The 25,996-nt window shown below is 37.8% G+C and overlaps 2 protein-coding genes across 9 annotated transcripts in view; both read left to right on the forward strand.

The window, feature by feature from the left end:
* Positions 1–8,582, forward strand: part of LOC127425929 (isoleucine--tRNA ligase, cytoplasmic-like) — a 125,743-nt gene extending 117,161 nt beyond the window's left edge. The window contains exon 34 of the mRNA XM_051672259.1: positions 8,290–8,582. Coding sequence (XP_051528219.1) covers positions 8,290–8,372 — 83 coding nt within the window. The 3' untranslated portion in view covers positions 8,373–8,582. The remainder of the gene's footprint in view (positions 1–8,289) is intronic.
* Positions 8,583–21,844: 13,262 nt separating this feature from the next.
* LOC127425930 (plasma membrane calcium-transporting ATPase 2-like) overlaps positions 21,845–25,996 on the forward strand; it is a 396,733-nt gene continuing 392,581 nt past the window's right edge. For 3 of the 8 annotated variants that reach the window (XM_051672265.1, XM_051672268.1, XM_051672266.1), the window contains exon 1: positions 21,845–21,944. The gene's annotated coding sequence lies outside the window, so the exon portion shown is untranslated. The remainder of the gene's footprint in view (positions 21,945–25,996) is intronic. The other 5 variants (XM_051672269.1, XM_051672261.1, XM_051672260.1 and 2 more) reach the window with 5 other exon arrangements.

Below are 25,996 nucleotides of genomic sequence, written 5' to 3' on the forward strand. Positions count from 1 at the left end.
ATTTTTTTTTTTAATAGAATAACGTGCACTGATGAATCACTCACAGTATGACAAGGCATGTGTATTTTGATTTCATGTTGACATGACAAATTAAATTAAGGCATGCAGCCTTCAAGTATTTCTAAAGTAAACATTGCTTCAAGTTTATTCCAAGTAAACAGTTTAGTAATAAAACATAGAACAAATAAACAAATTACAAGCAATACTACAAATTAAAACAGAACAAAGATAAAAATGAATTAAACTAAAAATTTAAAAATACAAAATATATTTAAAAATAATTATTGTATTATATTACAAAAAGTACAAAAACATGACAAACTCTAAACATTGGATATTCACACATGCATTTTTATGTCTATTATTGTCTACATCAGTTTACAGGTATGGCCATTGAAAAGGATTTGACACCATCTGTGACTGTTGTTGGTCAAACTCTATTGGTTACATGCTGCTAATTACCAACAAAGACAGGAAATAACTCATATTTAGTGCTTATACACTAGCTTACAAGACTACAAGAGTGGAAAAAAACCCTAATGAACCAGAAAGCGCCATCTCCTGTAAATAACATTAATTTAATTTAATAAACACAACATTATTTTCCTCCCAGCTTTATTAGCCACATATTGAGACTGCAGGACGTTTGACTTCCATGAAAAAACTCGGGTACTGAATTGAGACGACACTACTGAATGTAAAAAGATTGATGGGTTTGACTTTTATTTTTTATTGTTGACTTTTTGGCATCCCTATTCACATTCTTAAATGATACCCCAATTTCCTTACCTAACTTTCAAACTCGTCTCTCTTCTTGATGAGAAATATCACAAGCTTTCATCATTAAACTTCAGGAACTGTGCTTTGGCGTGGGGTTATATTTCACCATTAGGACCGAAACATAATCTACGCAAGTATGTGAATGCAGACACATCTTGCAGCGCAAGCTCAATTTCAGGGCGCTTACACACTAGGGAAAGCTAACGGAGCATTTGATGCATGGGACTACGAAAGATCAGTTTGGAAGGCGTTAACCACAGAGGGTAGAGGCAGTCACAGATAGAGATAGCTATTTAAAATACATGTTTTTGACAGTGTACCAGTACACTGAAACTCTTCTCTAGGCTCTCTCCACAATTACTATCTTTTTAGCCTGACAGAGAAAGAGAATAGAGGACGAAACAGTGTTATTATAGTTAACGAAAACTGAAACTAAAACTAAGTAAAAACATTTTCGTTTACTAAAATAAAAATAAAAGCTGAAATTATTGGAAATAAATTAAACTAAACTAAAATACTTTTTTTTTTTTAACTCCAAAACGAACTAAAATAATTACTAAAATAATAACTAAAACAAATTTTTATTCTAGGGTGAATATGGGCAAAGTGGGACACTTTTAAAAAAAAAATCATTTGTTGACACTTCATCATGATCCAAACACACATAATCTAACATTATACCTTTGAAGAAAGCTTAGGATGTCTTCTACTTTAGTCAAAAGTAAAAATGAAGAAATGCTTAATACTGGGAAGTGGAACCTTTGAAGACCCTCTTTTTACCAAATCCCAGATTTTTTAAGCAGTAAAGTGGGAAAGAGGAAAAATGATTCTCTAGAAAATATCTACAAAGTATTTGGAATTAATTTTTAGATTTTCTTATACACTTTTACATCATAAATCATAATGGAACATTTACAAGCATTACACCTCAACATTTTTTGTCATTTTATTTACCATTGCTTTTCCCACCAGTGGTCATGAAATGAGCTCTGTCACACATCCCAAAATAAAATCATCAATTTAAAACCTCAAAAAATTAAAGAGATAGTTTACCCAAAAAATGAAAACTCTCTCATCATTTATGCACCCTCATTCCAAATGTGTATGACTTTCTTCTGCTGATCACAAACAAAGATATAAGAAGAATATTTCAGCTCTGTAGGTCCATTCAATACAAGTTAATGGGGTCCAAAGCTTTGAAGCTCCAAAAAGAACAAAAAGGCAGCATACAAGTAGTCCAAAAGTAGTTTAATTCATGCCTTCTGAAGTAATCTAATCGGTTTTGGGTAAGAACTGACCAAAATGTAACTCCTTTTTCACTGTACATCTTGCAGTTGCAGTCTACAGGAACAATCATGATTTCAAGCTCAATTACACTTAGAGTTCGCAGAGTGCTAGATGGCACTAGAAAGTGTTATCGAGCTTGAAATCATGATCGCCAAGAGACTGCTGATGTCAAGATTTACAGTAAAAAAGGACTTAAATATTGATCTGTTTTTCACCCACACCTATCATATCACTTCTGAAGAGATTCCCATTGGTCAATGGATGCCTACATCAGTGTGTGTTGCAGCAAATGTTGAAATGTTCTCAACTTTTGGTCACATGATGGAGCTTCACTATCGAAAACCCTTGCATTTTCTCTCTCCGTCCTTCTGACACACCATCCCCATTGAAATCAATGCATTCGTAGCATTCTCTGATGCAGCATAAACTCTAGTGTGTAGGCGCCCTCATGCATTTTTGGATTCTGAAATATGTCAGACCGCAATTCATAACACAACGCAACTACGTGTTGCATTCTCACCTCTGCCGCAAGTGTCGCTATAGCGAGATTAGTGTGAACTGTCTGCTTTTACGGTGAGTTTTCTCTTTCAACTCAACTACTGTAATGGTGGAGCGACAGTTTGTAGAAAATATTGCTAAACAAGTAAGTTAAAGTCAATATTTTTAGAGAAAACTCACCTGAATAATTACATCCAGTTTAATGGCGCACACGTTTGACAGTAACTCTATCGCCCCCTTGAATACTGTGGTTTCACCTCCCACAAACAATCTCTTCTCTGCCATTTTTTATGTTTAATATGCACGAGGAGCAGAACTTTGGTCCAATGGGCGGGGCTACCCAGAAACCAAGTGACCAACAAAATGTAGTAAAGTTGTTTATGACAAAAATTAATTAAATGTATATGGAAGAGATGGAATTTATCATTTGTTGCTTTTTTTTTTGTTTTGTTTTGTTTTTTATTGATCTGGTTAGGACATGTTAACTGTGGTATCGTAGAGCTTTCTGAAATGTAACGGATAATCTTTTGAATGAGTTTATTAAAGACCTCAGGAAATGGCTTGGTTGAGCACAGTTTGTTTTTTTTTTTTGTTTTTTTCTGTCTTACTAGTTTTAAACAGGAACGTAGTCATGATTATTTTTGGTCAGTTTTCCCGGAAGTTAATTTTGTCATCTTTTTGGAGTACACTAGCATATAGATTGCCTCAAAACTAATAGACATGGACTTAAAGCCTCAAAACACTTATTTTGATTTCATGAGGTCTTTAATGTGAGGTAGAGGCTCAGAAAAGATGACATTTTTACCCATCAGTCATCAGGCATGTTATGAGAGACAGTCGGTATATTTACAGCAGCACTGTTACACTTATTCCACAAGAGGAAAGCTTCAATTCAAGATAGAGTCTAAAGCACAGACCTTCAGCTGGGATCAGTGTGACTTGAGCAATAAATAATCCCTAACCAATTAACTGTGGCCTAGGTTACATAGCACTTCCACTTTACTCTAGTCCTTTTCCATTGTGACGTGAGAACATCCTCAGGGTTGAAGAAGTTACATGGGGTCAGACATCAAGGATATCAGTGTTAACTTGTTCACCTTCGTATTTGATTTGCGTGACATGCACTCATCCTTGAAAACCAATACAGCTATCCAGGGTAAAAGAAAATAAGATCCAGACTATATTAACCCTTGTGTCACCTTCGGGACATTTTTGTCTTTTTTTATTTTTGTTTTTTCGATCATTTTGGCTGTGTTAATGCCAATGGCACGGTGTGTATTTTGGGGGGAATTTTGATATTTCAACCTCAGTTCCTATAATACATCTATAATACACTGTGTACACTCAGGAGCTTCAGGACAAAAATGCTCCCATTGAAACCCATTAAAATTGCAATATTTGATCCCAGTACCATTAAAGCATAAAATCATGAATTCTATAATATTATGCTTTCATTCTGGAGCCCTGGCTTCAAATTTTAAATTTGTAATATTTTCCACCAGATGGTGCCATTTTTCTCATGTTTAGCCTATGGAGCAAAGACATGCTTTTTTTTTTTTTTTTTTTTTTTTTTTTATATTTTCTGTTTGCTGTATTATAGAGCACTGCAGGCCAATTGAATAAATGATGCAGCTAAAATTGTGTGGGTGTGTAGGTATGAATGTCAGAGTGTGTTTTGTATGTGTGTATTGAGAAATGTGTATGTGTGTGTGTTTGTGTGTGTGTAAAAAAACAACAGTGGCAATTTAAATGTAAACAAACTGGCATTTAAAGGGTTAAATCCTGAAAATGAATGAATATTTGGTAGTTATAATCAGGACTGATGTTGGTTAAAAAAATTAACTAATTGAAAGTGGAAAATAATATTAATATATAATATTATTATGGCAGTTTTTTTACGTGGACATTTTTGTCCTCTAAGGACCTCTGAGTAACTTTTTTTTTTATTGACGCACAAGGGTTAAATGCAGGTTTACTTGCAGCAAGAGTAATCCAATGGTTTGTGCCCACCACAGGATGTTTTGTGTGGTGAATTATTGGCTGCCGAGAGCATAAACTATTGAAATTTAGAGACAATTTGAAATCAAACACTAGAAAGACAAGCCTGTGGAGTTTTTCGAAAGAAAGCAATGGGATCTAAAGACATCACAAGCAATCATCAAAATATAGTGCATGGTAATATTAATAAACTGAGGTTGATTAAAGGATATGTTACTTATTTTTGTACTATAACAATTTTGGTTCTCTATTGGGTTGCCATTTGATGTCTAATAAAATATCTGGAGACTGAAGCAAAACCAGTTATGAACCACCTAGCTATACTACAGCTTACCAACAGAATATAGCTAAATTGAAGGGAACAGTGTCATTTAGATAATTATCAGATTATATATTTCCGACACATTTCCTGATCCTGACATAGGCAATATAGGCAGTCGCCTAGGGCAACAGCGTTCTCTGGTGTTCCGCATCAGTGTTGGGAAGTAACAAACTAAAGGCAGCTACAAACTTAGAAACATTACTGTATAATATAATTTGTTTTTTATTTTTTTATTTTTTGTTTATTTTCTATAAACATAACCTTTTTTGTTTTTTGTTTGTTTTTCACAGTGGTGTATATTTTCCTGGAATAAGCAACTTTCCAACAAGTAATGGTGTAACATGACAATTTATTTTGTCTGAATATATACAATATATACAGAAAAAATTAAGAGACCACTGCAAAATTATCAGTTTCTCTGGATTTACTATTTATAGGTATGTGTTTGAGTAAATGAAAATGTTTGTTTTATTCTATAAAGTACTGACAACATTTCTCCCAAACTCCAAATAAAAATATTGTCATTTAGAGCATTTATTTGCAGAAAATGACAACTGGTCAAAATAACAGGTTTTCAGACCTCGAATAATGCAAAGAAAACAAGTTCATATTCATTTTTAAACATCACAATAGTAATGTTTTAACTTTCAGAAAGAGTTCAGAAATCAATATTAGGTGGAATAACCCTGATTTTCAATCACAGCTTTCATGCGTCTTGGCATGCTCTCTACCAGTCTTTCACATTGCTGCTGGGTGTCTTTATGCCACTCTTGGCGCAAAAAATTCAAGCAGCTTGGCTTTGTTTGATGGCTTGTGGCCATCCATCTTCCTCTTGATCACATTCCAGAGGTTTTCAATGGTGTTCAGGTCTGGAGATAGGGTCTTGATCCGGTGGTCCTCCATCCACACCTTGACAGACCTGGCTGTGTGGCATGGAGCATTGTCCTGCTGGAAATTCCAATCCTCAGAGTTGGGGAACATTGTCAGAGCAGAAGGAAGCAATTTTTCTTCCAGGATAACCTTGTACGTGGCTTGATTCATGCGTTCTTCACAAAGATCACTGATCCTCCACCAAATTTCACAGTGGGTGCGAGACACTGTGGCTTGAAGGCCTCACCAGGTCTCCGTCTAACCATTAGATGACCAGGTGGATGATCTGGGGGTGCTTCAGCAAGGCTGGAATAGGGCAGATTTGTCTTTGTGAAGGACGCATGTATCAAGCCATGTACAAGGTTATCCTGGAAGAAAACTTGTAAAGAACATCTGGCTTTCAATGCATTATTTAGGTTCATTCCCCACCTTCTCGGACCTGGGGGGGAGACAAGGGAAGAAAAAAAAAGAGGGAAAGGCCAACACGGAGCGACAGCGGGATAGGCTGTAGCCTGGTCCTCGGTCACTCCCCCACCCTCTAGTGGAGGACAGCCGCTCCTCCCCAGGTGGATCAGAGAAAGTCCTCCGGCCCCTGGCGGACGGAACGCCCCGCTGCGTTTTGGTGGATGGTAGGCGTCTCCTCTGCCCCTGGCAGCGGCCCAACCGCTGCAGGTGGTTGGTTAGGAGCCCCTCCTCCCCTTGTGGTCGGCAGTCGTTCCACCGCTTTCAGGCGGCCGGGCTCCTCCGTCCCCCGCCGGATGGCCGTGGCTGCTCCTTTGGGGTGGATGGTAGTGGCGAGGACTTTACTATGGTGCATCCCTCCCGGGCTTCGGCACCAATATAACAGGGTAAACAGGAAAGGAGGAGGCGAGAACTGGACAAAGCATCAAAGTAATATTTAATTAAACAAAAAGACACGAACATAACCACAAACACATACAGGGCAGCTGCCTGTAGCTCTCTCTCCCTCGAAGTGCTGCTTCCAGCGGCCTTTATCCCTCTCGTCGGCTTGATTAGCCTGATTAGGGGCCGGCTGTGCGTCATCATGGCCCGGCCCCGCCCCGCCGCCCTCCTCGCCACACATGGTTAAAAAATTGGGGTACATGCAGACAGTCTGGGCAGACTCTGCTGATGACGATGTTTACATCAAGTTCAATGTGCATGATATGTAGCGGCAAACAGAAAACCGAACAATACTTTTGGCTTAAGTAGCACACCTTTTTGGCTAGGTATTATTATATTTCAGCACATAAATTAGCACTGTTTATGCTACGGACATGAATGATAATTAAAATTGTTGGCTTATTGACCTAAATGACCTAATTTATGAGCTAAATTGGCTATAATGAGCCTATGATTGGATCATTATTGCTGTGATTAATATGTCTCAACTGGCAACAATTCTTTTAACCCTAACTGATGCAGTTAGGCGTATCCCGTGGTTGTGGAAAAGATGTTACTGTGTTTCAGAAGGGGCAAATTATTGGCCTGCATCAAGCAAAGAAAACGGCTAAGGAGATTGCTGAAATCACTGGAATTGGGTTAAGAAATGTCTAATGCATTATTAAAACGTGGATGGATAGTGGTGAACCGTCAGCTTCATGGAAGAAATGTGGTCAGAAAAAATCTTGAATGATCGTGATCACTAAAACGCTTGAAGTCACATCATAAAAAAATCGACAACAGAACTCACTGCTATGTTTAATAGTGAAAGTGAGAGCATTTCCACATGCACAATGCAACAAGAACTTAAAGGAATGGGACTAAACAGCTTTGTGGCCACAAGAAAGCCATTTGTTAGTGAGGCTAATTGAAAAAAAAAAAAAACTACTTCAGTTTGCTAGGGAGAATAAAGATTGGACTGTGGAGCAATGAAAAAAGGTCATGTGGTCTGATGAGTCCAGTTGCTTCAGTTGGTCAGGTCTAGGCTCAACAATGTTAAACGGCAATAAAATGAAGTCAGCTGACTACCTGAATGTACTGAATGACCAGGTTATCCCATCAATGGATTTTTGTCTTTCCTGATGGCACAGGCATATTCCAGGATAACAATGCCAATATTCATCGGGCTCAGATTGTGAAAGAGTGGTTCAGGGAGCATGAGGAATCATTTTCACACATGCATTGTCCACCACAGAGTCCTGACCTTAACCCCATTGAAAGTGTTTGGGATGTGCTGGAGAAGACTTTACGGAGTGGTTTGTCTCTCCTGTCATCAATAAAATTTGGCCAAAAATTAATGCAACTTAGGATGGAAATAAATGTAGCGACGTTGCATAAGGTTGTCAAAACAATGCCATGATGAATGCGTGCCGTAATCAAAGCTAAAGGTGGTCCAACTAAATATTAGAGTATGCAACTTTTTTTGGGCCAGGCAGTGTATCTTGGTATTTCCATCCAGCATTTTTATTTTATCCGATATCCCAAAATTCACAAAAATATGTGGATGGAAACCCACCATATGTTAGCAGTTCTGATTATTTGCATATGCTTATTGCACATGTTTAACTCAATGTTTTTTTTATATCTTTCAGAATTGACAGAGACATCCTCTATAAAGACACTGAACATGAAGACTCTGTATGTGAAAGTTCTGCCCACAACTGCAGAAGCGTAGTGACCTTAGACATGCAGCAGTCTCCCTCATTCAACACCAATCAGATTGAAGAACATACTTATTTTAACATTTACATTTATTAAAGTTTGTCAGCTACACCTACACCACCTTTCCCCACATCTGTTGGTCATGAAAGTCATCTCAAAATGTTCTTGGCTTTGAATAAGTGGTGAATAATGTCTGGGTCAAATAAATAAATCTAAAAAACTGTTCATGTTTTTTTTGTTTTTATTTACAATAATAAGACTAGGCTAGAAATAGCATTTTAGCTTAGCATAAAGCTGACAATTTACACAAGGTTTATTTCTATTTCTTCTGCTCCAAACTTACTTCAAACTTTCTTCTCTGTCTGCTCGTATAAATGTAACACATCATAAGAAAGTGTTTCGCCGCTGTTCAAATGCACTTTGGATTGCATCTTTTATATGTATAAATGTTTTCCATCTGAAAGGACTAAATATTAAATGAAACAAATGACAACAAAATGCAAAGTAATCTCTTCAGTAATCAAAATACTTTTTGAATGTAACTGTATTCTAATTACCAATGATTTAAATTGTAACTGTAGTGGAATATAGTTACTAATATTTTGTATTTTAACATTTATTTAAATGTCGCCTCGAGCATAAAACAGAACCCAAAATTATGTATTAATAAGTCCCCTTTCTTTCTTTCAGCTTTCCATTCTTTAATGATTCTGTATAAACTTCTAACAAAAGTGGAGCCAGTTCTGTAGCATAGGATCTAAAAAACTCAGCGGCAAAGCCATCTGGCCCTGGAGTCTTGCCTGTAGGCAAGGCCTTAATTACCTCGCCAAGCTCCTCCAAAGTTATCTCAGAATCAAGAGAATTTTTTTGATCAGTCGTCAGTTTAGTGAGTTCTAATGGTTCCACAAAATGTCTAATATCCTCATCAGTAGACAATGACGTGGAACTAACGCCGAAGTAAAAATTTCACCACCAGCAGATTTCACTGAAGGAATGGTAGAAAAAGACGCTCTCTGCTTTATATATCTAGCTAAAAGCTTCCCTGCCTTGTCCCCCGACTCATATTTTCCCAAGTTTTTCAGCTTCCTGCAGGGAAAGATGTGCTTCTTGAAGAAACACTATATCATATTTCTTACATTTAAGAAAATAAATAACCTTCCTTCTTTTTATGGCATTACCCATTCACATTCCACATGGTGAGAGTTAATCCACTCATATTAACATTTTGACATATTAGAAAAAATTGATTGTGTGTCAAAAATACAATTAAGACCACATTCCAACATTAGTGCAACAGTCAAACCCCGAACTTCCCCCCAAACCAAATAAACAGAAAAAAGAAAAATGTGCACATTAACCCCATGCATGACAGCGCCAACTGGCGTCCATCCCTCTAAACTCAAACAGTCCATGTATGCCTACGAGAGTCCCTGCGACAACTTTGCCGTCGGATTGCTCAAGTCCGGTGTAATTACATAACAGAAGAAAATCTATAATACAAATTCATCCAATAGGCAGAATAAACACAAAGAACATGTAGATTCATTCACAAAACTGTCTTGAAGGTGTGTTCCTCCCCAAAACAAGCTCCAGCCGCTAGCGGAACCAGCACACACACAAACACAAAAAAGCCATTCAGTTTCCTCGGATAGTCAAACAAATGTTCAGTGAGCCAGCTGTTCATGAGTGCAGCAGATGACCTAATCCTTCCAATGTCCTGTAAAAAATATTCCACAAAACAAACTCCAGCCAATAGGCGGAACCAGCACAAAAAGAAACAAAAAGGCACCCAGTTTCCTCTGACAGTCAAGTGTATGTTCAGAAAGTCAAGCTCACTTGGAGGCAACGTGAGAAACACCAAATGGCTTACTCACCCCATTGTCTCTATGAAAGACAATGCCTGCTGTGGGCATGTAAATACTTTGCGGCCATCCTTAGTATCTATTCTCAATTTTTCCATAAACATCAGTGCAAAAGCGATCCTCCGACAATGCAAGAGTTTCTTGAAGGAGTGTTACTACACAAAACAAACTCAAGCCGTTAGGCAGAACCAACACAAAAAGAAACAAAAAGGCGCCCAGATTCCTCAGACTGTCAAGTGTATGTTCAGCAAGTCAAGCTCACTTGGGGGCAACGTGAGAAACACCAAATGGCTTACTCACCCCATTGTCTCTATGAAAGACAATGCTTGCTGCGGGCATGTAAATATTTTGCGGCCATCCTTAGCATCTATTCTCAATTTGGCCGGAAACATCAGTGCAAAAGCGACCTTCCGTTGATTTAAGAGTTTCTTGCATTCCTTGAATCGATCACGTTTCTCTCTTGTTGAATTCGCAATGTCCGGTAACAAGAAAATGCTGTGGTTCTTCCAAGAAAGCCTTCCTTTACTCCTCGCCTCGCATAACACAAGATCTTTATCGGATGATCTCAGAAATTTGGCCAGAATTGATCGGGGCCTGTTTCCCTCAGAGGATCTCCGAGCCGGGACTCTGTGAGCTTGCACGATTTCCAGCTTATGGCCTGTTATGTTGAGCAGACTTGGGAAGAGCTCATCTAGGAATTTCACCATATCTCGGCCTTCTTCGTTCTCAGGAATTCCAACAATTCGGATATTGTTTCACCGATTACGATTCACAAGGTCTTCCAACTTTTCCCAAACGTGTTCCAAATCTGCATTGTATGCTAGCGGATTAGCAGCTAATTCCCTCTCCGATGACTCCAGATAATCGATCCATTTCTCAACATCCCCAATTCTTGTAACCAACTCAGTGAATTTAGTTTCCATCGCAGTAATCGATCGACGTATTACAGCAAGATCCTCCAAGTCCGCCCAGACCTTCGTCAGCATTGCAGACACGCTCGCCAGTTGCCGCTGAATTTCTCCCGCCACACCATCCAAACTGAGTCCCTGGTCTACGGCCCTGTCTGGAGTATCAGCTTGAGCACGTGAGTGTCTTTTAATATCTCCAGAGCCCGAGGATTTTGAAGTCTTTGACACGTTGACTTCATAGAACAGTTATGTAGCAGGGTGTATCGAATCTCACCGGTTTATGACATAAAAAGAATTAAAAACTAGCAAAGTGCGCAGAGCTCATCGTTCACACATCCGACCCCCGCATGGCGCCACGCAACTCACTGTTCATGTTTGTTGACCATTAACTCATTGATTAGATCAAAGGAAGTAAAGAAAATAATATTCTCATATATACTAAAACTGATATACTAATACTCTCAGATGCACAAAACTTGAAATGTACTTTAAGCGTTTATGGTTTCTTGTGGGAAAACTTTTGATGGGAAATAAACATTGCTTTTGAAATATTCTGTGAATTATACATTTGACATTACTTGTCAGCAGGTATTATCTACAGAGACTTTAGTGTTAATTACAATTTATGTATTTTAGTTTGTTTTGGTGGCACTATGCATAATAAGAAATATTTGTATATAATAATTGCCTATTTGGTTGTATCTCAGCCGAGTGAATACTAAAGATATCATAAGGATATTATTGTTTTGACATACAGTATATAATACACTGCCTGGCGGAAAAAAAAAAAAAAAAAGTCGCCATTTGCATGTAAATAAGCAGATACTTAAGAGCTTATGATTGGATCATTATTGCAGTGATTAATATGTTTCAGCTGGCAACAATTCTTTTAACCCTAACTGATGCAGTGTGTAGCTTCTCATTTCTTAAACAACCATGTCAAAAGACATATCCCGTGGTTGTGGAAAAGATGTTATTGTGTTTCAGAAGGGGCAAATTATTGGCCTGCATCAAGCAAAGAAAACAATTTAGGAGATTGCTGAAATCACGGGTATTGGGTTAAGAACTGTCCAACACACAGGGTTGGGGAGTAACGGAATAGATGTAACGGGATTACGTATTTAAAATATAAAATATAAGTAACTGTATTCACTACAGTTACAATTTAAATAATTGGTAACTAGAATACAGTTACATTCAAAATGTATTTTGATTACTGAAGAGATTACTTTGCATTTTTTTGTCATTTGTTTCATTTAATATTTAGTCCTTTCAGATGGAAAACATTTATACATATAAAAGATGTGATCCAAAGTGCATTTGAACAGTGGTGAAACACTTTCTTATGATGTGTTACATTCATACGAGCAGACAGAGAAGAAAGTTTGGAGCAGAAGAAATAGAAAGAAACCTTGTGTAAGTTGTCAGCTTTACGCTAAGCTAAAATGCTATTTCTAGCCATTTTACATGCACGTTACCAGGCACAATCATGTTTTTTTATCAAGAAAATTCACATTGGATCATAATTTCTTTTTTTCTAGTAATACCTTTGATATTAGGGCAAAAATCCTGAAAACAAGATTAATTTGATTGATCTTGTTTTAGAAACAACACTGCATAAGATATTTAGGTTTTTCAGAGAATGTATTTTTAACGTGTATTTTGTCTTACTGTACTGGCAGAGTTTTTATAGTCAAAACAAGTGAAAAAATCTACCAGTGCTGAAGAAATAATCCAAAGTATTTAGAATATGTTACTGACCTTGAGTAATCTAACGGAATATGTTACAAATTACATTTTACAGCATGTATTCTGTAATCTGTAGTGGAATACATTTCAAAAGTAACCCTCCCAACCCTGCCAACATATTATTAAAACCTGGAAGGATAGTGGTGAACTGTTAGTTTCGCGGAAGATATGTGGTCATAAAAAAAATCTTGAATGATCGTGATCAGAGATCACTAAAACGCTTGAAGTCACATCGTAAAAAATCGACAGTAGAACTCACGGCTATGTTTAATAGTAAAAGTAAGAGCATTTCCACTCACACAATGCAACGAAAACTTACAGGATTGGGACTGAGCAGCTGTGTGGCCGCAAGAAAGCCACTTGTTAGTGAGGCTAATTGGAAAAAACTACTTCAGTTTGCTAGGGAGAATAACGATTGGACTGTGGAGCAATGGAAAAAGGTCATGTGGTCTGATGAGTCCAGATTTACCCTATTCCAAAGCGATGGGCGTGTCAGGGTAAGAAGGGAAGCGTATGAAGCGATGCACCCGTCATGCATAGTGCCCGCTGTACAAGCCTCTGGAGGCAGTGTTATGATCTGGGGTTGCTTCAGTTGGTCAGGTCTAGGCACAGCAATGTTATACAGCAATAAAATGAAGTCAGCTGACTACCTGAATGTACTGAATGACCAAGTTATCCCATCAATTGATTTTTTCTTCCCTGACGGCACAGGCATATTTCAGGATGACAATACCAAGATTCATCGGGCTCAAATTGTGAAAGAGTGGTTCAGGGAGCATGAGATATCATTTTCACACATGAATTGTCCACCACAGAGTCCCGACCTTAACCCCATTGAAAGTCTTTTGGATGTGCTGGTATGGAGTGGTTTGACTCTGTCGTCATCAATACAAGATCTCGGCCAAAAGTTAATGCAACTCTGGATGGAAATAAATGTTGTGAAGTTGCATAAGGTTGTCGAAATAATGCAACGACGAATGCACACTGTAATCAAAGCTAAAGGCGGTCCAATGAAATATTAGAGTATGCAACTTTTTTTTTTTTTTTTGGCCAGGCAGCATATTTGTCATATATATTGTTTTCACATATAATATTTTATCATCATCAAAATCGCATATTTACTAACATAAAAATCATCATGGTGAAAGAAATGTAAAAAACTAAAAATAAGTTGCTGGATTTTTGTTGGTGTTTCAGAAGAATTTTCTTTAATAACATGTTGACATCAGCTATTCATTGTGTAAAGTAAGCTTTAACGTGTATGAGGGACACAAATGGCACTCTGAAAGGTCTTTCTGTTTTCTATCAGTCTGTTGAAATGGGACATCCTTGAATTGCGATGATTTGGTCTTTTGCTGGCAGTGTGGCTGGGTGAATTGTAAACAAACCTTCAGCCATCTGTCTGCTCACCACCCAGTCCATCTGAAGTCACTGGAGGAGCACAGAGTGCGGCCTTTCAGCCATCTGCTACACACACATTACACACACTCAGTATGCCCATCTTCACTGCAAAGCCATCTCTAATAATTAAACTATTGACGGACTCCCACATGCAGCGATATCTGCAACTGGATGAGACATTTCCATTTAGAGTCTCTCTGATCTATGTTGTGAACATTGTCAAGTGCCCCCCAAACATTTGCTTTTAATCGGGGGAAGATAATAAGGGGTGAAAACAGTTGTGCCAAGTTTATGCGCTGTTTGTCAATGCAAAAACTTGTGTTATTTACCCGCCAGTTAAACCAATGCCATGTATCACAATGCAAGCTGAACAAACTTAGGATTCAAGGATTGGTTTTAGTTTGGCAATACCCACCAAATTCAATCATGCTTCATTATGGTGCCCTTTCAAGTCTGTCACTTCAACACTGCGTCAGTTGCTGTCGCTATGGGAACTCCTCCCAGGAGTGATGATCTCTGAAGCTCATATGAAATCACTGCAACCTCATTGGCATATGGCGCTTGGTGCTTGCAAGCATGTAAACCAGAGCACAACACAATTTTTCTGTTCAGGAGTGCAATTTCATCTTTTGTACTCTTCTAAGCCCAACGCATCGCTGTCATCTGAACTGGCACACCTGAACAGAGAGTGGATTATTTTCTTCTCTCTGTTGTGCTATCCTTTACACTTCTGTGTATTGCAATTGTGTATTTATTCTGTGTGTTTCTTCTGGAAAAGAGACAAAAATAGCCTTTTGCTTAATGAGGTCTTTTTCAAGATGGTGTTTTGCAAATGTTTCCCTCCATGTGAGTGATATATTTTCCTCTTTCCAACGATTATGAGCGCTGCCTTTTCTGTCTGGGTCTGACCAATGCAGAAGCGGCACTCGTTTTTTATGACTAAATGCATGTATCTGGTGCAAAGGCTTTCACTTCACTTGATCGAGCATCGCAGAGAGGCCATTCAGAGCTTCCCCTAGTCGAAGAGGCTGTCATAACCCACTTGTGCCCCTACTCTTCAGCACAGACATGGAAATCAAGGCCGGTGCATCCGTCCAAGTGATGTAGGCTCATGTGCTTTTTTGGTCAGTAAGGCTTACTCTGTAGCGGGCCAAGCTGGTTTGGCCCTGCACACTATGGTGGTCTTGCAGGCCTACCAAGTAGATCTACTGGAGGACATGGACGAAAGCGGACCAGACCCCTTCAAAGAGCTGCGCTGTTGTCTGTTGAGTGTCATCTCTGGTGGAACTTATCAGAAATACGTGACAAGGACAAAGTCTTTCTGCTCAATGCTCTTGTCGCAGCAGGGACTCTTTGGTGACGCTTTCGGCGAGAGATTGTAGTCAGACAAGAAGCAATCAGTTGCATACAGGCACATCTTTCCAAGGCGAGGTGGCGTTGTAGCGCAGCTGGTTCGCTCACGCTCTTCCTCTGTGGAGTGCCCTATGAAGCAAGAGTGGGTAAATGATCAGGAAAACAATTAAAGTGTCTTTAAATTAAATGCAGTGAAAACCTATTTCTCATGAATAAATAATTATCACAAAAAGCTGATTTGGTGGATTTCTAAAATTGTTTCTTTAAAGTGCACTTTGAATTGAAGCAAGAGATATGGGGGGAGTGACCGTATTGTCAGATATGTCATTTTGCTGACAGCTGTTTGGTTCAGTATCTGTGTGCAATCTTTGATCGAGAACATAACATGAGCCGGAGAGGCTTAGCCATTTAGCGTATGTTACTATGGCTAAACCTATCCTTAACCTTACTAGTACCATACATTCAGAGTATGCTCAAACTAAGTTTAAACTTACCTAGCTTGCCACTTAATCCTGCTTTGTGATATAGGCCACAAGCACTATTTGTGCTGTTATTGCATGGTGTTGTGTATTTAAATTTATTCGCCATTATTTTCAGCACAAACATACTTTTATGTGTATATGAGGCTTGTTATAGATAATAACACCTTATTCACAAGAGTCAGCTCTAACTGCCTGGTGCAATTAACATTGTGCTATTACATTATTATATCCAAAAAAACACTGCACCATATCCATGGGCAATAAGTATGTCCATCTGAATTGCTGTCGAAAATGAAAGCAATGCATTTGCTATTATGGCTGTGAAGTTGCAGTATAAATAGCCCCCAGTCAGTATTATAACTTTGGATCATGCCACAGTGTTGCAGTTGGAAAGATAAGTATCTGTAGGCCAAAATTTTACAAAATATATACATCTAGCATATTTATTTATTTCATTTTTGGATACTACATAAAGTATGATCTGGGATAGGAAAGTACAGTCAGTGTCTAAATTGCAGATGCATTGGTCATAGAAACTGTTGAATTACTTAATGTTAAGAGGAGCATACACACAAGTCATGAGAGAATATGCCAAACATGGCATGCATCAGCAAAAAGGAACAGTGGTCACAAATCGAAAATCATCAACTGGCATAGATGCGCATTTCTTAGAATAGTTGCTAAATACCAGCCTAGAAAAATGAGCCAAAAACTGAATCAGCACCTCTGTGACCCAGTCTCAAAATCTGTTCATTAACCAAAAAAAAAATAAAAATAGACCAGTTGGAAATCACTTATATCCAAGGTCAAAGACATATATCATGGTTTAGAGAGCACAATACCTTGACCCCTGAGCAGATTGGTTGGAGATGTTTGAAGAAAGCCAAGGGATCCGTTCAACCCCAAATGTTAATTGCCAACTGTGAAACATATTGGGAAATCAAAATTTTGCCATATGAGAACTGAGACTGAGGCATGAATTAACACCTCTTTCTCCTTTTAAAAACAATTTTAAATCTAGATGAAAAATATCCCAGTACACACAGTCCAAGACTTGTGCGACAGCATTCCAAGAAGGATTGCGACAGCTCTGAAAGCAAATAGGTGGCCCTACTCCTTAAAGTAATATTCTGGGTTCAATACAAGTTCAGCTCAATCGACAGCATTTGTGGCATATGCTGATTGCCACAAAAATAAATTTTGACTTGCCCCTCCATTTCTTTATAAAAAAGCAAAAATCTGGGTCATAGTGACCATGTTTACATGCACTTAAGAAAATTATTTATTCCAGGGTTTTTTGCAGTAAGCAGCATTCTGAAACGTCATGTAAACAAGAATGGCAATTTCCTAATGCCATTTAAGGGGTTATGAGAAAGCGATTTAATACACCCAGCTATCTCCCGGAAAATGCGGTTTATGTGGTCATGTACACACAAGTGGCATTCTAATGGGTTCTTGAAGAGTGCACATGTGTGTGAACAGACCGGATAACTAATGTCATAGGACGGAGCCCAACAACAAGTCAACAAATTGGAAAGAATTCAACATTTCTGGTAGTACAGTGGGAAAAGCACATACACTATAAACTATACCCATTTATGCACACCAATGTAAAATATTGATGTTCCCTCACATTTGTGTATATGTGCTGGTACAATGGGGGAATCCCAGAGTTTTATGTAAGAGGGAAACCACACTATTGCAGACCAATTCCACTCAGGTCCTGATAGAAATTTAAGGAAACAAACACAGCAACAACTCTGGAATATCTGTAAATAAAGCAAAGCAACAAGCAATAAAATAGTGAAGTCTTCCTCAGATCACATGCTTGTTATTTTCAAAAGTGTCACAGGGAAATTATGTTGCTGTGGAGAAAGTTGCTTACTGACCGAGCCACATATAAATGGGAGTAAAGTGTAAACTGCTTACACAGTGCATGTAAACTGGAACACGCTGCTTTCTCGCAATAAGCCACTTTCTGGTGTCCATATAAACGCAGTCACTGAGGCTTTTACAGTGGAAGTGAATGGGGCCAATCTGTAAATGTTAAGATACAGTAGTGGCCAAAAATATCGGCACCCTTTGTAAATATGAGCAAAGAAGGCTGTAAAAAAAAGTCTGCATTGTTTATCCTTTTGATCTTTCATTCAAAAAATTAACAAAAATCAAACCTTTAATTGAAGTAAAACAATTGATAGAAGGGAAATATCTCATTATTAAATAAATATTTTTCTCCAAAACACGCTGGCCACAATTATTGGCACCTCTAGAAATTCTTATGAGTAAAATATATCTGAAGTATATTCCCATTCATATTTTACATTTTTTTAGTGCACCTGGGTGACTAGGAACATGAAATTGTTCAGCCATGACTTCCTGTTTCACAGGGGTATAAATATGAGGTAACACACAGACCAAATTCCCTTAATCATAAATCACTGTGGGTTAGACTATAGAATATAGTTCTGATGTGCAGTAAGAGGTTGTTGAGCTTCACAAAATGGGAAGTGGCTATAAGAAAAGAGCCAAAGCATTAAAAATACCCATTTCCACCATCAGGGCAATAATTAACAAGTTCCAATCAACTGGGTAGGGTTGCACCAGCTGTGCATAAGTTCTCACATTAGTTGGGACGTAAAGTTCACACTAAGGGCTTAGCAACTACTAGTTAGTTTGTAACTAAGTCAGAGCTTAATTCGGTTGCACCACCTGTTCTTAAGGCAAGACTTAACTAGTAGGTCGTAAGCTCTCCGTAAAGTAATGCGTAGTCGCATAATATGACGTTTACCTGTATTTATCCGATAAACAGCCTTCAAATTTATATTATACACAGAAGTGTTAAAAAGCCTATTTCAGTTTATCTCGCTACGGTTGATGTTCAAACTTTGTCTGCTCATGTAACTGTCAGCTGTAATAAATTATATCCCCATTAAAATATGATACGCAATAAAAGTAGATTTAATAAATAGTATATTTGCCCTGTGTAAATAACAATATATAGGAACTGTATCTAAAATAAATAAGGTGTGATAAATAAATACTATACAACAGGCTGGAAAAATAGACATTTATTCATTTTAATAACCTATATATATTGAATGTGTTGAAACTTGACACTGAGCGACGCATCCTGAAAACTGCACCGTTAGAACGCTTTCATGCTGAAGAGCTGCTAAAATTACGTTTTTTTTTCTCTCTCTCTTGTAAATTTAAACGAGTGTAAATGCCAACACCATCATATATGTCGAAATTACTGAAGCTTGTCACGCAAAACATGAGCTCATTGATGTCATAAAATGTCAGTCTGCTTTTTTATTCCAACCATTACTCCTGGTCGGAGGCTTCCGTAAATATTTAGTTTATACGTAGGGTTACGTCCTACCTAAGTTTAATGGTGCAGCGCTCAAATATTTAGTAGGGCGTAAATTGTGACTTAGTGCCTATTTACGCCACAACTAGGATAAGTTCTAACGTACGTATAGCTGGTGCAACCAGCTATACCAACCTGGAGATGTTAAGAAATGGCCTGGAAAAGGATGTGTGTCTATATTTTATCCATGCACAGTGAGGAGGATGGTTCAAGTGGCCAAAGAATCTCCAAGGATCACAGCTGGAGAATTGCAGAAATTAGTTGGGACTTGGGGTCAGATAGTTAAAAAAAAAAAAAAAAAAAAAAAATCAGACATCACCTACATCACAAGTTGTTTTGGAGGGTTTCAAGAAAAAAAAAAAAAAAAGCCTCCACTTTCATCCAACAACAAACTCGAGCGTCTTCAGTTTGCCAGACACTACTGGAACTTCAAATGCGACCGGGTTCTATGGTCAGATGAAACAAAACAACAACAAAAAATAGCTTTTTGGCAGAAACACCAGAGATGTGTTTGGCGTACACAGAGATGAAGTACCCATTGCCCACAGTTAAATGTGGTGCTGCATCTTGAATGTTGTGGGGCTGTTTTTCTGCCAGAGGTCCTGGACATCTTGTTCGGATACATGGCATCAAGGACTCTATCAACTACCAACAGATACAAAATCTAAACCTGTCTGCCTCTGCCAGAAAGCTTACAATGGGCACTGGTTGGATCTTCCAGCAGGACAATGATCCAAAACAAACATCAAAATCAACACAAAAATGATTCATTGACCACAAAATCAAGGTTCTGCCATGGTCATCCCAGTCCCCTAACCTGAACCCCATAGAATATTTGTGGGGTGAACTGAAGATGAGAGTCCACCAACATAGACCTCTGAATTTGAAAGAGCTGTAGAGATTCTGTATGGACGAATGGTCTCAGATCCCTTACCAGGTGTTCTCCAGGCTCATTATGCATTATAAGAGAAGACTCAGAACTGTTATCTTGGCAATGGGAGGATGCAATAAGTACTGAATAAAAGGATGCCAATGTGTTTTGGTGAAAAATATGTATTTAATAATGAGATATTTCCCCTGTTTCAATTGTTTTACTTCAATTAAAGGTTAGATTTTTGTGAATTTTTTGAATGAAAGATCAAAAGGCTGAACAATGCAGATTTTTTTTTTTTTTTTCACAGCCTTCTTTGCTCATATTTACCAAGTGTCTCAATATTTTTGGCCACTACTGTAGTCATTATTTCAAAAGTATAGCCACAAGTAATAAATATGCGTGTTAACATGATTTTAGTGTGATACAATTTTTATCACTTTTTCTATGTAAAGTTATAGCCAGTTTTACAACTTCGTTGCCATAACGATGTAATGTCAACAAAACCTAAAACCCTAAAAATGACTGTAAAAATTACGATTTAAACAACTTTACAGCTCAAATAATACAAGAGTTTTAACAGAAGAATTCATGTAAGTGCTTTTATAAAATTATATGCTCCACATTTCTGCCTTTATACCCTCTGAAAATTGGCCTCATTCACTTCCATTGTAAGTGCCTCACTGTAACTTTGATTTTTGCTTTTTTTTTAGTTTAGTATATGTTTAATCTAGTCTATATCAAGAAGTTAGGGTCTGAGGAAGGAAGGGGATGACAATGTAATTTTTTAATTTTGATAAAATAAATATGAAAGAATTTGTGTTAATATTCTAGTGGTCATCAAATAAAAAGAAAGAAAGAAAAAAAATTATAGCAAGTTGTCTTAACAGTTAGCAATGTTTTTATACTGTATATCTACTGTATATGGCCTATATCTTTAATTCTTTAGAAATCGTGCTCATTTGACTTTACAAATATACATTTGTTAGGGGCTTTAACACCAAAACTGCACATACCACATTTGATATAAGTGCATTATTCAATAAACGAAACCCACTACTGTCTGGTTATCAGTGCCAAGTTTTGTTAACATTTTAAAATTATATAAAAAAATAAATAATACAAATATATATATATTCTTGTGACTCAAACATAATGGTAGTTTGTTGAGCGCCGATACTGTGGTAGGCGAACGCGACTGCTTAGCGTAAAATTGGTGTCATACGTTGTTTGTCAAAATGTACTTTATGTGTACATATATATGTATTTGTGTATTATGTAAATGTAAAATATTTAGTACGTTTTAAGTTATCCCAGCCTTTGTTTTGACTTTGTTTTTGGGGTGGCTGGGGGTGTGTGTGGTAATAATTCGCACCCTGCTGGTTGTACATGAAGGGCATTTCTCTGTGAATGAATGAAAACTTTGCCAGGTGTAGTAGTGTGAGCTGCTTTCTGCTTCCCCCCTCAGGGTAACATATAAGAGACGTAATGGAAAAATCTTAGTCACTTCAATCTACTCAGCCCCCTCTGGATCTCCTGCAAACTCAAAGCACCAGAGCACTACTAAACACGCACAAGGACAAAACAAGGTACGTTTGTATGTTTACCGAACTCAAAGCGTTATTCTGACTGCTGTAATCTAATAAATGTAACATTGACAGCGCTGATGTTATGATGAGAGAGCGCAAGGTGGTCGAGCATCACAGATCATTGAGAGCAATAACAGAAGAATGCAAACCCTTGAAGCCTGCCTGAATATACCCTGACCATTCCCACTTAGTCTTCTTATTACTCATTGCCGGTCGAGAAGGGGCAAAACAGTTAGCGAACAGAAACCTAACTATACTCAAGTTGCGACAGTTGAAATTAAATTAAACAAATCAGCAAGACAAGTGAAATATGTGCGGTGCAGCCCCATTATATTACCATGGTAATATTTATAGATCATTTTTGTTATACTACAGCGGCTGTGTTTATCGATTGTTTTTTGGTAATTGTGGAAAAGAGTAAGCATGTTGGTTTATTGGTGGGATGCGCAAACATGTTTCAGTGAACGAAACCTCGATGAAACAGGACAATGAATTTATAACACGGATAATGCCGTAAAATCTGTTATCTAATATTGATGTGATGAAGTGAAAGCCACTGATGATGGGTGGGAGATGAAGGACTGTCACTCTATTTAGTGTTGATGTCATTGAGCTCGCGACTCATGATCAGTCGCGTGTTGTATGTAGTTATTTGGTGTTCTGACTGGAATTCTTTGGTGGCCACATTTCATTGTATTATTGATGTAATTATTACATCTTGTTTAGACTCAATATTCCGTTTTTTGGGTTGAAATATTGTTAAACACTATCAGTGAACTTTGGGCATCCCAGTTTTTCATTTTGTTTAGTGTGAGGATAGGGGCGCCGGAACCAGGGGTGGCGGGGGTGGCCATGCCCCCTCCCACTTTTAGCGTACAGCTCAATGGAACTCCGGCTGACATAAAAATATGCGCACTTATGGCGCACACAGTACTATAGTAGCATAGCATGGGAACTGATTGAAAAGGAGTGACTACTAGCTGCTTTGAGTTATCGCTTTCCTATTCTTGATAGAAAATAATGATCAAACTGATGTCTCCCTTAAGCACAGGGTTCCCGCGGACCCTTAAAAAGTTTTCAAATGTCTTAAATTCAGTTTCCCCAAATTTAATGTCATAAAAAGTCTTAAATAACTTAGTTAATACAACAAAAGTCTTAATTTTTATTTAAAGAGGTCTTAAATTTGGGGATGGAAAGATGGGAATCGTGATATGACCTAATGTGATTATCAAACTTCAAAAGAACATGTTTTAAATAATAAATGCATGCGCTGCGTCCTTCATAGTGAAAGCGCGGCACTGTTGTATTTTCTCCAAGCAGGTGGCAGCTTGTGAGTGTTTTCAGCTGTTGCGGAGCAGTTCATAATCATTGAGCCATATCAGAAATTTATGACAAGCTATCACTCGAGATCAGCTATTGATGATGATTATGATGATGATGTAGTGTTGATGATATATGACAATGTTTACTTTTAATTGTTTATATTGTAATATGTTGTAGATTATTGTAGGAGTGCACATTTTATATCCCTTATTTGTTTGAATGATCAGCTGGAAACAGTGAAGCGCAAGCATTTCAAAATAAGAGTCCCCAATGTATTTCAAAGTTAAAGTGCCTTTTAAAGTTAAAACGTCCGGGCTATGAATAAAATGTTAAGGCCATGTTAAATGTGTGCCCCTGCCCGTTTAAGAGTCTGTGATACATGATTTATTTTGAGATTGTTTTGTTTTGTTTTAGTATGGGGATATGGTATTAATTGTATTTGTTCAGGTCTTGAAAAAAGGTCTTATAAAGTCTTAAATTTGATTTTAAAAACTCTGCAGCAACCCTGTAAGCAATAATAACATCAGGCAATAGTAAACTTGAACAAGTGATGAGCACTTATGAACATGCTTCATAAAGCTTTGATACCTTATCAAACTATTTGTTTTGATTCTAATGCTTTTAAGTGTATAACACACTGGTCAAGTAATATTATTTCACCAACTAGTGTCACCAGCATGTAGCAATATTACAAAACACAGATTTATTTACCAAATCAATTGATTCACTTGAACCTGAGTTCTGATAAACATTTTATTACTCATCATAACAACAAACAGTTTCACATCTAACTCAAAGGAACACTTCTCTCAACCGTGGTAACTAAAAAAAAATAAATAAAATTGCCATAACATAAAATTACATAATTAACATAAAACGGAACTTAAAACATAACTATAACCTACAATAACTTTTAAACGTTAATTAGTAACACCCCCAAACAGTCCCCAAAACCTGCACAGATGTACCTCATTAATTATGCAAAGACAACAGCCAAACGCAAGCCCTCAAGCATAAACAACAATAGACATTAAAGTATATTCCTGGTAAGAACTATAAATCGATATAGTTTTAGCATCAGGTATTCATTTAAACGTGTAAACGTCCCATTTTGCCCTTTGCACCAAGAAAAGTGAAAAAAATGCAGATAACTGATCAATCCATCTAACCACTGATCTACAAAAGCCCCGGAACCTGAATAAAACAAGGATAAAAGACTGAGGACACACGCCCGGCGCTGAATTGTCCTAATCAGCTGGGAAGGGGATAAAGACAAGCCAGAGGCGCCAGTTCAAGAGAGAGAGACACACGTGGCCGCTGTGTGTGTGCGCGTTCTATGTTATGTTTCAGCTTCTTTATACCATTAAAGGTTTATATTGACTGCTCAGCCGATTCCCACCGCCTCCTTTCACTTAAGCAGAGACTTTAACCGTTACAAAGGGTTAATAAAAACATTAGTTCATCCTAAACTAGTATGGGATGACACTGATGTAACATTATATTTTAAAACAATAGTTCACTCACAAATGAAATTTCCGTCATTATTTACTCACCCTCATGTGGTTCAAACCCATATGACTTTAGTTTTACTGGGGATATTATAAAAAATGTTGATGTTCCATTCTTTGATTTCGATAAATAATAGTAGTGACTCATGTTAAAGCTCAAGGTTCCAAAATTGTCCTAAAAGTAGTCCATATGATTTGTGTGTCATATTCCAAGTCTTCTGAAGGCACACGATTACTTTGTATGATGAACAGACTAAAATTAAAGTCATTGTTAACTCTCAAATCAAATCAAATACCATCAAACCTCACTGGTTCTTGCACATCTCGTGACCAAATGTCATTATGTCATGAGAAAAGAACCAGGGCCATAGCAAGGAATTTTAGGCCCCCTGACTGTATATTGGTCTAGGCCCCTTTTATATTAAAAACACAGTTTAAAACATTTTCTGGACCTGTGGGCTCCTAAAATCATTTCTACCTTTCACCTCATTAGCTACAGCCCTGAAAAGAACAAATGAGATTTGATGCTGTGTTGACACTTTCAAACTTTTAGATTTTCAAAGAGAAACGGGGGACAAATATAATTGTGCAATATCATCTTTGCCTTAAAAAAAACTTTATCCATTGAAATAGACTCCACATCCAATCTTAAGAAGCACTTAAGAGCTCTATATTTTTATGAAATATATAATTACTTTTTCTCCCAATTTGGAATGCCCAGTTCCCAATGTGCTTTTTAAGTCCTCGTGGTCATGTAGTGATTTGCCTCAATCCGGGTGGCGGAGGATGAATCCCAGCTGCCTCTGCGTCTGAGACCGTCAACCTGCGCATCTTATCACATGGCTTGTTGAGCGTGTTGCCACGGAGACATAGCGGGTGTGGAGGCTTCACGCTCAACTCACCATGTGCCCTTCCGAGAAGGAACCACATTATAGTGACCACGTGGAGGTTACCCCATATGACTCTACCCTCCCTAGCAACTGGGCCAATTTGGTTGCTTAGGAGACCTGGCTGGAGTCACTCAGCATGCCCTGGGATTCGAACTGGCGAACTCCAGGGGTGGTAGCCAGCATCTTTACCACTGAGCTACCCAGGCCCCCTATATAATTACTTTTAATAAATCATAAAAAAATGATATATTTTAATAATTATTTTATGTATCATCTAGCCATGTGTGCATATACCAAAATCGATACACTGGTTTAAAAGCTCACAATACAA

Source organism: Myxocyprinus asiaticus, chromosome 35 (assembly GCF_019703515.2).
Source record: "Myxocyprinus asiaticus isolate MX2 ecotype Aquarium Trade chromosome 35, UBuf_Myxa_2, whole genome shotgun sequence".
NCBI lineage: Eukaryota > Metazoa > Chordata > Actinopteri > Cypriniformes > Catostomidae > Myxocyprinus > Myxocyprinus asiaticus.